This window comes from Cicer arietinum, chromosome 6, assembly GCF_000331145.2.
Source record: "Cicer arietinum cultivar CDC Frontier isolate Library 1 chromosome 6, Cicar.CDCFrontier_v2.0, whole genome shotgun sequence".
Taxonomy (NCBI): domain Eukaryota; kingdom Viridiplantae; phylum Streptophyta; class Magnoliopsida; order Fabales; family Fabaceae; genus Cicer; species Cicer arietinum.
The window spans coordinates 12544332-12557312 of record NC_021165.2 but is presented as its reverse complement, the minus strand read 5'-3'; the positions used below and the strand labels follow the sequence as shown (position 1 = coordinate 12557312).

The following is a 12981-nucleotide window of genomic DNA, read 5'->3' as shown; positions in this document are numbered from 1 at the left end:
GAAAAAAAAATAATCCCGACTTCTCTTAAAAAATAAATAGATAAAAAATTCCCCTACTAGTTATAGGCTTATAGATATATGTGCTATTTGTCATGCCTCACGACTTTAATACAAACTTCTTTGGATAATTCTTTTTATGCTAAATTATATTGTGGTCCCTTAATTTAATTTTAGGTAACGTTTTAATTCTTTATTTTTTTTATTTTGATTTGATCATTTATTTTAATTTTAAGTGACAATTTGATATTTTATGTTTTAAAATTTCAACAATATTATAATTTTTTATACAAAATTTCAAAAAAAAAAAGATTCAAACAAAACTCATAAAATTAATTATATTCTTCAATATAATACAAATTTCATCAAATTCGCAACGTAAATTTTCAAATAAACTCATATTTTCATACTTTATTTGATATTGTTAAGAATAAATTACTAAATTGGGAAGAAAAAAAAGATAAAAGACTAAAACGTTAACTGAAATTAAGTTAAGGGACCACATGTGATATTTAACCTTCTTTTTATAAAGGGCTTTAATACAAAAATACCAAATTAATTATTCAAACCATGTAATACCAATTTTAATCTATTATAGAAAAAGACAATCAATCTAATCTCTTGTATTATCAATATGTAAAAATTATTCATAAAATTGTAAAATTTAAATCAAAATCACCGGTGCTTTGTTAATATTTACAATGATTAAAATGATAGTTAAATTGGTAATTTTTTATGAATTTGAAATGAACTAAAATTGCATTAAGACTCTTTTATAAAAAGTACCGGCAATTAACCTACAAGTTAACAAAGAGAAATTATAAAAACACTTTATTTATTTTTTTAAATTATTAAAGTGGTATTATTTAATTTAAAATTAAATTATATATTACCATGATTTTCCATATTATTATGTACACATTAATAAAATTATCACTAAATTAAAATTGAAATTAAGAAAAGATATTAAACATAAAAAAATTAAAAAATGAGATGTCAAATTTCAGGAAAAAATATAATGTAATTAAAATTATGGATTTGATGAAACAAAGAAATCAAAATTGCATATTAATCTTAGAGTATTATTACAAATAAGATATGAGACCCAATTCTATTTACATACTTTCACAACAAAATAATTAGACATATATCTATCGTCAATTCCATCAACTTGAAAATTAATCGATAAAAAAGATTAACAAAATGAATTAATTTAATCAAAATAGACAACTCTCATTCGTAAGATTCATAACCAAAATACATAGAAACATATTGTCTTAACCAAGACACACAAAATCATATTGTCTGGACCAAAATAGACAATTGTCATTCATAATTAAATTACATTAACAGTTAACTTAAGTTTCCTACAACAACCAAAAAACAAAATAACAACTACAAAATGGTCACTGAGTCATCCAAAATACAAAATAAAAACTTCAAATGGTCACTTAATCATTCTCCTACAAATCTGATCCCAATTTCTTAATTCATCCAGACAACCTCCAAGTTTAGGATAATGCAAAATAGGTTGTGAACTTCATCCATCACCAACTATTAATGGACTTGCTCGATGATGATGATCATCATCTATTAGTAATGGACTTCGTGAATCACTTCCAAGACCAACCATTGTAAACACCTTTAAAAGTAGTCTTCAATCCATCACTTCTCCTCACATTCTTAACACCTACTTTCCTTGCAACTTTTGGTTTTGTTTTTCATTTTCTACAAAATCAACAACAAACAAAAATGTGAAATCATATAAGCAACATGGGTAGCTAGCTAAAGTGACTAATAATTGGAGAATTATTTAACATTGTAGAATTTCACATACAAATTACAAATTTTTGTAATGATTACATAAATTGCTAAAGCTCACGTGTCTTCATTTGTAGTAGCATCAGAGGCAGTGACCGACACAAACACAACAACAAACACATAAGCAACAACAATTTCAGATGCAAATGCAACAACAAGCACATAAAAAACAACATAAGCAATAGTTGACACAACCACATTAACAAATGCAGAAGCAACAACAAATGAAGACACACGAGCGTTAGCAGAAGAACTGGGTTGAGAAGCCTTAAATGTAGCATCAAGCTCTACAACAAGAGCCTCAGATTGAGGATCAACTTCATCTTAAAGTTTTGGAGGTTATCCACTAGCGTCCTCAACACCCACAACATGAAATGTGTTGCAACAAGACCAACACCAACAATTGTCCCATAATCTTGAACTCCAATTGTGCGGAGACACAGGAAAAAAACTAAACCAAAGTGTTGTCGTTCACATACATGAGTTTGTGACCGTCGTCAATGAGACACTACTTGGTCGCCATCGATGAGAAATGATGAAGACGAAGGCTTTCACGATTTAAGTTTTTTCTAGGGAAACCTGAAATATTTAGGTTTAACAAGGGTAATTGTTTAATTAGTTTTCAACTTAATAGTGTTAGAATTTTTGTATAAAAAATTGAAAAAAAAATTATTTAAAAAAAAATTATATTTGCATATGTATAAGTAAATAAATAAAACTTATGATAATTAATAAAAAAAATTATAATAGTAAGAAGTAAAAATATATTTAAATCTATTAAAAACATATAATTGAAATATAATAAGTTTAAAACAGTGTTGCAACGAGTTAGAAAAACGCACGTGGCGTAACACGTGATTCAAGTGTTTCCTTCTACCTTACCTCAACTATGAATACTTTATTTCTGCTCGTTCATTTCTTCGCTGGCCTCACTCTTCACAGTTGCGGTGCCCACTTACTTGCTTGCTAGCACGTTCTTCATCCATTCTAGAGAGAGAAACACCTTTTCAACTCTCACTTTCTCTCTCTAAAATGGCCGATGAACCAATGCCTACTCGCTGGTCCTTCCAGGTTTTAATTCATTTTTTTTTTCCGCTTTGTTTCCCGATAAAATTTCCCTAACTACTAAAATCTTGGATTCCAGATTTTTTTCAATTTTTTTAGTCGTTTTTATGAATCGATTCTATTTTTACATATAAACTGTTCTATTCTAGTAGAACTTCATGTTAATTGTTAATCTATCTTGAATCATGATGCTGTAGTAGACGGATGATTCTTCAATCTTCTCTTGAGACAATTCGAGCTGTTCTTGTTGCTAGAATCGATTTTTCTCTCGTTTACTACTAGCTTTCCGAAATTATTCGAAAATTTACCAATTGCTCTTTTATTTTTTATGATGCAATGTTTTTTGGTTTGTTGATTTGGTTAGATTCAATTTTTTTGGTTTGTTTACTAGTCGCTTGTTAGATGTGATTTTGAATCTTTTGTTTATTCGTATCTCCAGGAGTTCAAAGCGTATTATGATGCTAGGCTTGGTAGGAAGAAACTGGTGGAGAATGGTGAGACTGTTGAGACTGTTGATAAGGCCGTTGGTAATGGCAGTTCGAACGGCATTGCATCCAATGGCAATTTACAGACCAAAATAACATCAGATAGGGCTATTTACGAGCAGTTCCAAAGCCAGGTACCATGTCTGATACATCAAGTTTCATGTGAAGTGGTTGTTGCTTCTTCAAATATCACTGATTTGTGATTTGTCATGCCGCAATTCTCTGTGTTTCAGGGGCATAATCCGACGCCTACAAATGGTTTTGCACCAAACAATATAGATGAAAAGCCGTATGGTTCTTTGATCCATTACTTTGTATTTTTGGGCCTTGTAATTGGCACATACTCAGTTTCTGTTCTGCTGTGAGGATTAGTCGAACATAATCAGAGAGGGAATAGTATTAAAATACTTGAGTTGTGAATAAAGTTTAAGATTGGATAATTAAATATCTAGTCAACCAAATATCTGAAAAAACATCATTTCATTGCCCAAATATCCGTTTTAAGTTGATTAATTAGCTAGGAATGAAAACAGTTCGTCCATGGGTGAATACTATATTAGCCTAGCATGCCCTATCCATGTGCTAATCTTTGTGGCACTAATACTGATGTGTCTGAATTTTTGAGAGAAAACCGATTACTTACTCTGCCAACTGAATTTTTTATATATTAAATATGATACTTTTAAAAAAGCTGCAGAAATTGCCAAGTTAACTCGTTGAATTTGTGCCTTGTGTCATTTATTTAATAAATGAAATCACAATTTTATTTAACGAAAATGCTTGTGGTGTAATTTTTTGGAATTTTAAATGTCATTGGTATCTCAGACATATAGGTTATCATCTACAATTTATTTAGCAACAAATTGGTTCAACTATGACTAAAGTTCTTGATGCTAAAAATTAGACAAGTGGGATCAGACAGTGATAAGATCTAGGAATTTTCTATTTTCTTTTGTTACCTTTTGAATTTGCCAAGTTTCATGCTTACTCTGTTTCTTTCAGGCTTTTTCCCCAGCTAATGGAAAGAAAACGACAATATGATATAGTTGTGCATAGTTTAATAGCCACTACTGAAATTGATCATTTGATCTTTACTCACAATTGTAACTATTACTAGTATCATCATCTCATGGGTTCTCTGACTCTTGGGTTCTGTATTGATGATTAAGAATTTATTTCTAACAAAAGCAACAACGTACGATATTGTACAATTATGCATCTTTAAGAACAATTGAAATTGATCCTTTGATCTTAATTGTAACCATTTGTAATATCACTGTATGAATTTTCTGACTATTAAAGGACTATATGGAAGATAGAGTATTTCTTCATTCTCCGAAGTACTGATAATTATAATTATCCTTAACATTTACAGGCAGAAGTCTTTGCTACCACCTTTTGAATCTGCAGAAATGCGTACTTTAGCGGAGAGCTTAAGTAGGTAAAATTTATTTTCTCAGTCTTTTACACACCCTTGAGACAACTGGCGGTGACTGCATGGACATTGTGTGTTGGTCAAGGTTTTCTCATGTCTTTCTATTCTGTTTAAGGTCTATTTTCATGTATGTATTTATCATTTTACATAATATTATTGGCAGGGATATCATTCGTGGGAGTCCAGATGTGAAATGGGAAAGCATCAAGGGGTTAGAGAATGCCAAACGTTTACTGAAAGAAGCTGTTGTGATGCCGATTAAGTATCCCAAGTATGTATCACTAATGAAAACTTTTTATGCCTAATATTCCTTAGAGCTACTGGTGCCCTTTTTGCTTCACTATTCGTCAAGATTCTTGTATATGCTAGAAATGGGATCTTTTTTATGGGTGTTGACATGTTGTAGCTCATTTACCTTTATCAGTAAATTGACTTGTCTTTTTAAAGTTTTAAGATGAAAACAGTGATAATAAGAGCATTAAGATCAACTTCCTCACATTTTAGTTGAACTGTATGATAGCTAAAACATTGCTTTAGTTTTGAAAGTAAGTATCGTATGTTTATTTTCTTTTACACAAGCCAATATTTTATGTAGCACTCGCCAAGTAATAAATTTGCACTATATACTCCATGATGTTATAGTATTCACAGAACTGTATGGAATATACAAATCGGTGGAGGATTTATTGTAATATCCATGAAGTGTTTTTGTTTCTTGGTTACTCTGGACAATTTCTTATTCTCCTTCTGTAAACTTTTTTCTTTGTTTCATTTTAAATTACTTGATTCAAAGGGACTAAGTCCGGCCAACTCATGAGTTGAATACTCCTCATGGCCTCAAGATTTTTTATTTTGCAATTTTGACCACATCAGTCAATTAGTTTATTGTTTTAGAAATTTGTCGCAATCTTGATTTGAAGCACCTACTAATGCTACAAACGGCTATGTTAAGATTTAAGATATTGTTTTGAAATGGTTAACTAGTTGATTTTCTCCACTTGCATGTGTGCAAATAAAAACTTATTTGAGATATAGGATGATTTTTTTTCCCTCTTATTGAAACCGATCTTTTTCATTTGTCTAGGTACTTTAAAGGTCTGTTATCACCATGGAAGGGCATTCTCCTTTTTGGCCCCCCAGGGACAGGAAAGGTTTGTATTGATTTTTCCTCAGAAATATTTGTATGGTTGTTTTGTGAGTTTCATACTAAGTTTGTAAGAGAATGTTATTTTTTTGTGAATAAAACTATATATTTTAAAAAATGTTACGTTGGAAGAAATGTATTGCTTTTCTATTTTCATATTCCGATGATTGGGAAATATGTATATGACAGTGTTATTTTAGTTTTTTATTTCAAATAAACGAATAACTGGAATTTATCTTCCAAATGTTGCAGACAATGCTCGCAAAAGCAGTTGCTACAGAGTGCAAGACTACATTTTTCAATATTTCAGCATCGTCTATTGTCAGCAAATGGCGAGGTATGTGACTAACAACCTCTCGTCCCTCTTTTCCTTAGTATTTTTGTTTACGTAAATCTTAATCTTGGTATGGAACTTGATAGTGTTCAGTGTTTCAAGAGTGACTTAAATCTCTTGTGTAGATATAATATATATTTTTAAAAGAAGATATAATATTTTTTTTGACGATATGGCTAACTATTATTCTTCAAATACTATGATGCATACAACTACCATAAATTTTGCAAAGTGGTCGTATACTCCTATCTGGTTTGTAAAAGTAATTTGATCAACATTCTCTTCCTCTTTTTTATTTTGCCAAATAGATAGAATTAGGCTAATACATCATATATCATATCAGAACAACAATGGTTATTTTCAGTCAGAAGAGCTTGTAGCATCAATGGCCTGGATTAAAACAATTGGTTGCACAAGTCTCTAGATGTTGTTTTGCTGGAGCTTTTGCAGTGTTCTGCTTCTCTCTCTCTCTCGTCTCATTTTAAACCAATGATATGAAACAAAAAATGTAGAGTGAACTTTATTTTATAAGGCACTATTTTAACATTTAATAGCCTTCACTAATTAGTCTTTTTGAATGAAGTAAATTATGGTTTTTTATTTCCATATCCATTAAATTTGATGCATACAACTTAGATGATGAGAGCTCCTAATTCAATACTAAACTTTCAAAAACTTGAGAAGTATAGATAAATATTTTTTATGCCAGTAGAACTTTGTTTTGGAATGTTTTTCTAATTAATGTGCCACTACTTATATAAATCTCTGGCACAAATATACTTTTGCAAAGAGACTCTTTGAATTGGAAATTAATTACATTTTCCTTATTATATCTCCAAAACTACGAAGCATGAGTACTTGTAAAATCATGCAATACCTGAACCAGATACATACCCGGTATTGGTACACATACAGTACTCGTCGGTACTCCCTTTTTTTCGTTATTCTATTGTGAATAAAATTTGTTACTTTCTCGTACATAAATATAATATTATTTTGTGTTGTGAATTGAACAGTTTAGCTCTCTTAGTAACATTATATTAAAAACTCATGTTTTTTTATTGACGTACATGTACCGTAAGTTTTTATTTTTATTTTTAAAATGGCGCATCCAGTACCCATACTTGTATCCGTTATCGTGAAAACCCTGTTCTCATGAAATTGGAGATTTTTCTTCGAGGTGAAATCATTTATGGTTGAAATTGCACTGTCTAATTCTCCCTCACCCCAAAAAAACGTTTCCATCAAGTGATGAAAACTCATTGTAAAAGCTGTGGTTTATTAGCTGCGACATTTTACAAATCTTTTTTAAGATTGCAGGTGATTCAGAGAAGTTAGTGAAAGTGTTATTTGAGCTTGCAAGGCACCATGCGCCTGCAACAATATTTCTTGACGAAATTGATGCAATCATTAGTCAACGTGGTGAGGCACGCAGTGAACATGAAGCAAGTAGACGGTTAAAAACTGAACTACTCATTCAGGTGATGCTTGTTTGTGATATATCACTGGGTTACTTGTTAGATTATAATAGTATGGTTAATCAGTTTAGAGTTTTTATTATATCTAACTTCTATTGAAAGGTCTACCAGGGACACATAGTAATTGATTTTCCCCCCAGGTCCCTGGGGTATCGTATATGGTAACTCTGTTGATTTAACTTTAGAAGCTTTTTCTCAGTCTAAATTGCTTTCGTTGAGCTTATATCGAACCTATCGCCTCATGCTAACTTTGAAAGTCTACACCTATGTAAGACTTCTTTTTTATCATGTCTCCCCCCCTTCCCTGTGTCATATTCATGTTATATGTGGACAAAATCCCTCACTGAGTATGAGAAAATGTTATTTTACATACATTCTAATGATCATAAATTACCCCCATTAACCAGTAACTATGACTGAGACGTAACCAATAATGTCATATTCATGTTACAATTGAAGAATCCCACTACTAGTCTACTAAATATAATATCACATTCACATTTTAAATAAGCAGTAATGATAATCATTGGAATTGTAAAAATTTCAGAACTCTATATTTTACGTTCTTCCCATTTTACTTTACACATAATCCTGCATTTCTTCTAGTTCCCTTGCACTATGGTGGAAGGTCCTTAAGCTTCTCATAAATAATTTGAACATAAACAAATATTATAGAGCGATTATGTCTCAGAAATAACCAAATAAATTGTTAAATTGTTGCTTTTGCAGTATTTTAACGTGGTCCATTAGTTATTTAGGTTTTCATAGTGATTGACATTTGAAACGGCAAAAGACTTTTTTTCATTTTACTTCAGTTTGTGCCTTCTGAAAATTCAGTCTTTGAGTAAATATGAATTATCAATATACAATGCAGCTGCATATATATTCTTCCGTGCTATCTCCAAAATTAATCATTTAGATTAGATTGCAGATGGATGGTTTAACACGGACAGATGAACTTGTTTTTGTTTTGGCGGCAACAAATCTTCCCTGGGAGTTGGATGCGGCCATGCTGAGACGTCTTGAGAAGCGAGTATCCTTCCAATATAAGCTTATTATGCTTTGTGTTCATGATAATTGAAATGGTCAATTTTTCTTGTCTTCTAAATGACATTTTACTTCATAGTCTATGAAACTGATCTTGGGGAAGAAACATGTATTATCGGTTAGATTTTCTCTTTTTGGGAGCATGGAGTAAATTATTAGTTATTTCCTATCACCTCATTACTTATGTTTTCTAGACTACTGTAATTAGAACATTTTATTCTTTACAAATGAACTTGGTGTTCTTTCTAGTTTGCTTGGTTTTCAAGTTATCAATATATCAGGAATTGTTGCTTTGGGGTTAAACATTTGCATTTGAAGTAGGTAGGCTTGTCGTACAAGTATAGTTGTATGTAAACATTGTATGCATGTAACTCATTGCACCCCCTTCTTTTTATTCAAGATATTTGGGACATTCTGCGATTTATTATCTCTTAGAGCAGTTTTGTGAGATAAAAATGTTGTCACTTTATATTTTCCCCCTTTGATCAGTAAATTTATGTTCATCATCTTTTAGTGTAATATAGAGGAAAAATCATATGGTTCAGTGCTTATTTAGATGATTTTCAATAAGCAATCTGATCTTGCAATTGAATGTTGCTTTAATTCTTTCTAATGTTTGTCCTTTGACCATAAATGAAAGATCCTTGTACCACTTCCAGAGCCAGAAGCAAGAAGATCAATGTTTGAGGAACTCCTTCCTCCACAGCTTGACGAGGAGCCGATCCCCTATGATTTACTGGTGGATCGGTCAGAAGGATATTCAGGTTCAGATATCCGCCTACTTTGTAAAGAGACAGCAATGCAGCCACTGAGACGCTTAATGTCACAACTTGAACAGGAACAAGATGTGGTGCCTGAAGAAGGTACTGTGTCATTTACAAAATCTAGTCTCAATATTTATCAATGATGTGTGCCTGGAATACTTTATAGATGTCCTTTTTAAGTTGACTTTAAAAAAATTAGTATTTCTCCTTAAATTTGAACAGCAAGTTAATATTACACCCTGTGAATTATAATTTTGGGTTGCAGAGTTGCCACAAGTTGGGCCAGTCAGGCCTGAAGATGTAGAGACAGCTTTAAGGAACACGCGGCCATCTGCTCATCTCCATGCTTACAAATATGACAAGTTTAATGCTGATTATGGTAGTCAAATACTTCAATGAAATGATGTAGTTTATCACATATGGGGGGGTGTACAAAATCTCCATCGGTCCACATTTTGGGTAGAGTGATGTTTACAGATTTTCTTGACATTTTATCACAATAAATCTTCTATGTTAGCGATCATATTCATATCACTAGAACGATTTTCAAATAGTTGTGATTGTGATATTTTAGGTTCCTCAGTTCCTGCTTCTGCAACAGTTATGCAACTTTATAATTTATTTTGACCATCAGCAGTACCAACTCCCAAGTATATTTTTACAAACTTTAAGTAACAAATTCGACTGGTTTTTTCTTCAAATTCCCATATTATTTTGTTTTACTTCGAAATAACATTTATTGCCATATTCTCACTTTTTCCCACAAGTTAATTTTCGCACTATCTTTAATTAGTTAACGAAGACTAATATTTTTGACAACATTAGAACATTAAGTTCAGCATTAGGTGTTCAAGTTTACTTCACACTGAAAAATCTGAGTAGCTTCTTCTTCTACCCTCTATATTTTTTAAAGTCTTCAAAATACACTTTTCGATTAGTCAATTCGGAGAGCATTGGGGATGAAAGAAGAATATCTCAAATCCTTAAATAGGAGGCTGGCTGGGTTACAAGAAGAGTTTAATGGTTTTGTTTGGAATGGGGGAAGCAAGCTATAATATATTTTTAAGAATGGAAAAAGTGTGATTGAAATATTATATAATCACTTATTATGTTGTTCTTTTATATATATATATATATATATTTTTTTTTTTTTTAAATCTCAAAATTTATATTTAATTTTATATTTAGTATTTTAAAATTGTTCACTCAAACAATTCTTAAAATATTGATCGATCATTACTACATTATGCTAAAAGTAACTTTACACTATATCACATCTTTATCTAAAATTATTAGGCCATGTGATGAGAGTTTGAAGGGAATTGAAAGAAAGAGTTTTGAGAATAAATTAAGAAGTAAAAAAAGAAAGGGAATGGTAAGTAGTTCCCCACCTTGCATGAGTTTTCATTTTATTTTGTTGGACTACCCATCCAATATGGAGCGAACTAAAAAAAAATGGGAAAGACTTTTGGAAATTTGTAAATATTTTAAAATCTAATGCTTTTCTTTATAATTCTTTCAAAACAACAAATATTTGACTCAGTTTTTATATCACATATCTTTCAAAAACATTCCAATAAAAAGTGAAAGATTACTATACTTTTCTATTCCTATCATTGCCTCTAAACTCCTCTCCTCTAATAGAGTATATGTACTTAGATGTTAATTAAGTTACATGTTGATATAGTGTTTGTTAGAGTAGGTAATAAAAGCAGCACTACTCAGTATATATATGAAAGAGACAAGTTTTACTATACAATAAAAAATAGTGTATATTGGTATTATAAATTTTTTGATCAATTATTGTTTTTAATTTGCCTATGTATATATTAATATAGTATATATTAAAATTAATTAAATTAAGAGTTTTGGTATATAGATGCCATTTAACTATTAGTGATTTTATTGTGATTATATCAAAACATGTTAATTTTTCAATGTAAATCCCCAGTATATATTCACCTTAACAAAATTCATCAATCAAAATTACTTTCATTCTTTTCTCAATTGTGTAAAATTCCAACCAAGTTATCAACAAGTAAACTTGTATGAATTTATGCTTTTAGGCACATGAAACATATTAATTCACTAGGAGATTCGTAATTTAGTAAAATCTTATTGGAGATCGAATTAATACAAGTGAATTTGTGAATTTTAAGACAAATTTAGAATATGTAACATTTTTATCCTAATTTTAAAATTAAGTCCAATTTATAAAAATCTACTTTTGTATGAATTCACTAATTTAAGGTAATTCGTCAGAATTTGAATTTAACCACGTTTATAAATGTATTTATGTTATTATATATATTGTTATCTATATTTTAATTTTAATATTATTTTAATGAATTCGATGAATTTACGTGTCAATTCCACTTAGATAAAATAAATTTATTAAAAAACTCCAATTTGATAATCTTGATTCTAATTCTCAACTTCTTTACTATCCTTCTTTTTCCTCTTAATTCACAAATAAAACTTTAAAAATTTTAATATCGATCTTTATCTAAAATATTAAAGTTCTAGATAAAAATAAAGATACGATATTCAAATTACTTAGCATAGTTTCTTTTTCTCCATCTAACAAACACTTTGTATATTACTTCTTGAAGAAAATAATTTTTATATCGTTTGAAAATATACTTCTATTTTTTTTTTCTCATGTCCGAAAGTACGTTTCAAAACAAAATTTTATTATTTTTAAAAAATGTTGGGGGAAGGTTAATTTTTTATTTTTTATTTTTTGTCAATAAATCCATTAGATCCCTCTAATGTGATGATTCTTCATGTTGTGACCCAATTCTTATTTCTGCTAAGTGCCGAAACTGGAAATCTTGCAATGAAAATAGGTGTTGTTATAATTTGAGAAAAAACAAAAACCGGATTTTATGAAGTATAATATTATTTGTCTAAAAAATTATACAAAACCACGTCTCTATACGAGAATAAATAAAAAATGTGATTTCTAATTTTGAAGTTCGAAGTAAAACCATTATAATTTTTTTGGGATATAAATATAATTTTGTAGTCACTCTTTTAGGTTCTAAATGATGCCATTCTATTTTTTATTTTATTTTATTTTATCTTATCGTGCATGTTATGTTAATTTAGTGTAAAAATTTGACTCTATAGTGTAAAAGAAAGGATCTCAAATTCTTTTGAAAAAATTAATATAAAACAGTTATCAGTGTCCTTTTAATTAATTTTACTTTTTTTCGTCAATTTTTTAAAAATTATTTTAAAGATTTTTGCATCCATATGTGCTTTTTATACAATTTTCTACACTTTTAATTACAATTTTCTTTTTATTTTGAGAATATTTAGCACTTTTGATATCTAAAACTAACAACCAAAATTAAAATTGAAAAATTGTGAGGGGCTAAATTATATATATATATATATATATATATA

At 29.9% G+C, this 12981-nt stretch overlaps 1 protein-coding gene across 1 annotated transcript; it reads left to right on the top strand.

Moving 5' to 3' along the window:
• Positions 1 to 2656: 2656 nt before the first annotated feature.
• On the top strand, positions 2657 to 10206 carry LOC101488445 (uncharacterized). Its single transcript, XM_004504621.4, has 11 exons — positions 2657 to 2889; positions 3323 to 3502; positions 3602 to 3657; positions 4744 to 4809; positions 4967 to 5074; positions 5888 to 5954; positions 6200 to 6284; positions 7602 to 7762; positions 8691 to 8792; positions 9447 to 9669; positions 9836 to 10206. Exons 1-11 carry the CDS (start codon positions 2851 to 2853, stop codon positions 9967 to 9969), a joined length of 1221 nt encoding a protein of 406 aa, XP_004504678.1. The 5' UTR covers positions 2657 to 2850; the 3' UTR covers positions 9970 to 10206.
• The last annotated feature ends 2775 nt before the right edge of the window (positions 10207 to 12981 follow it).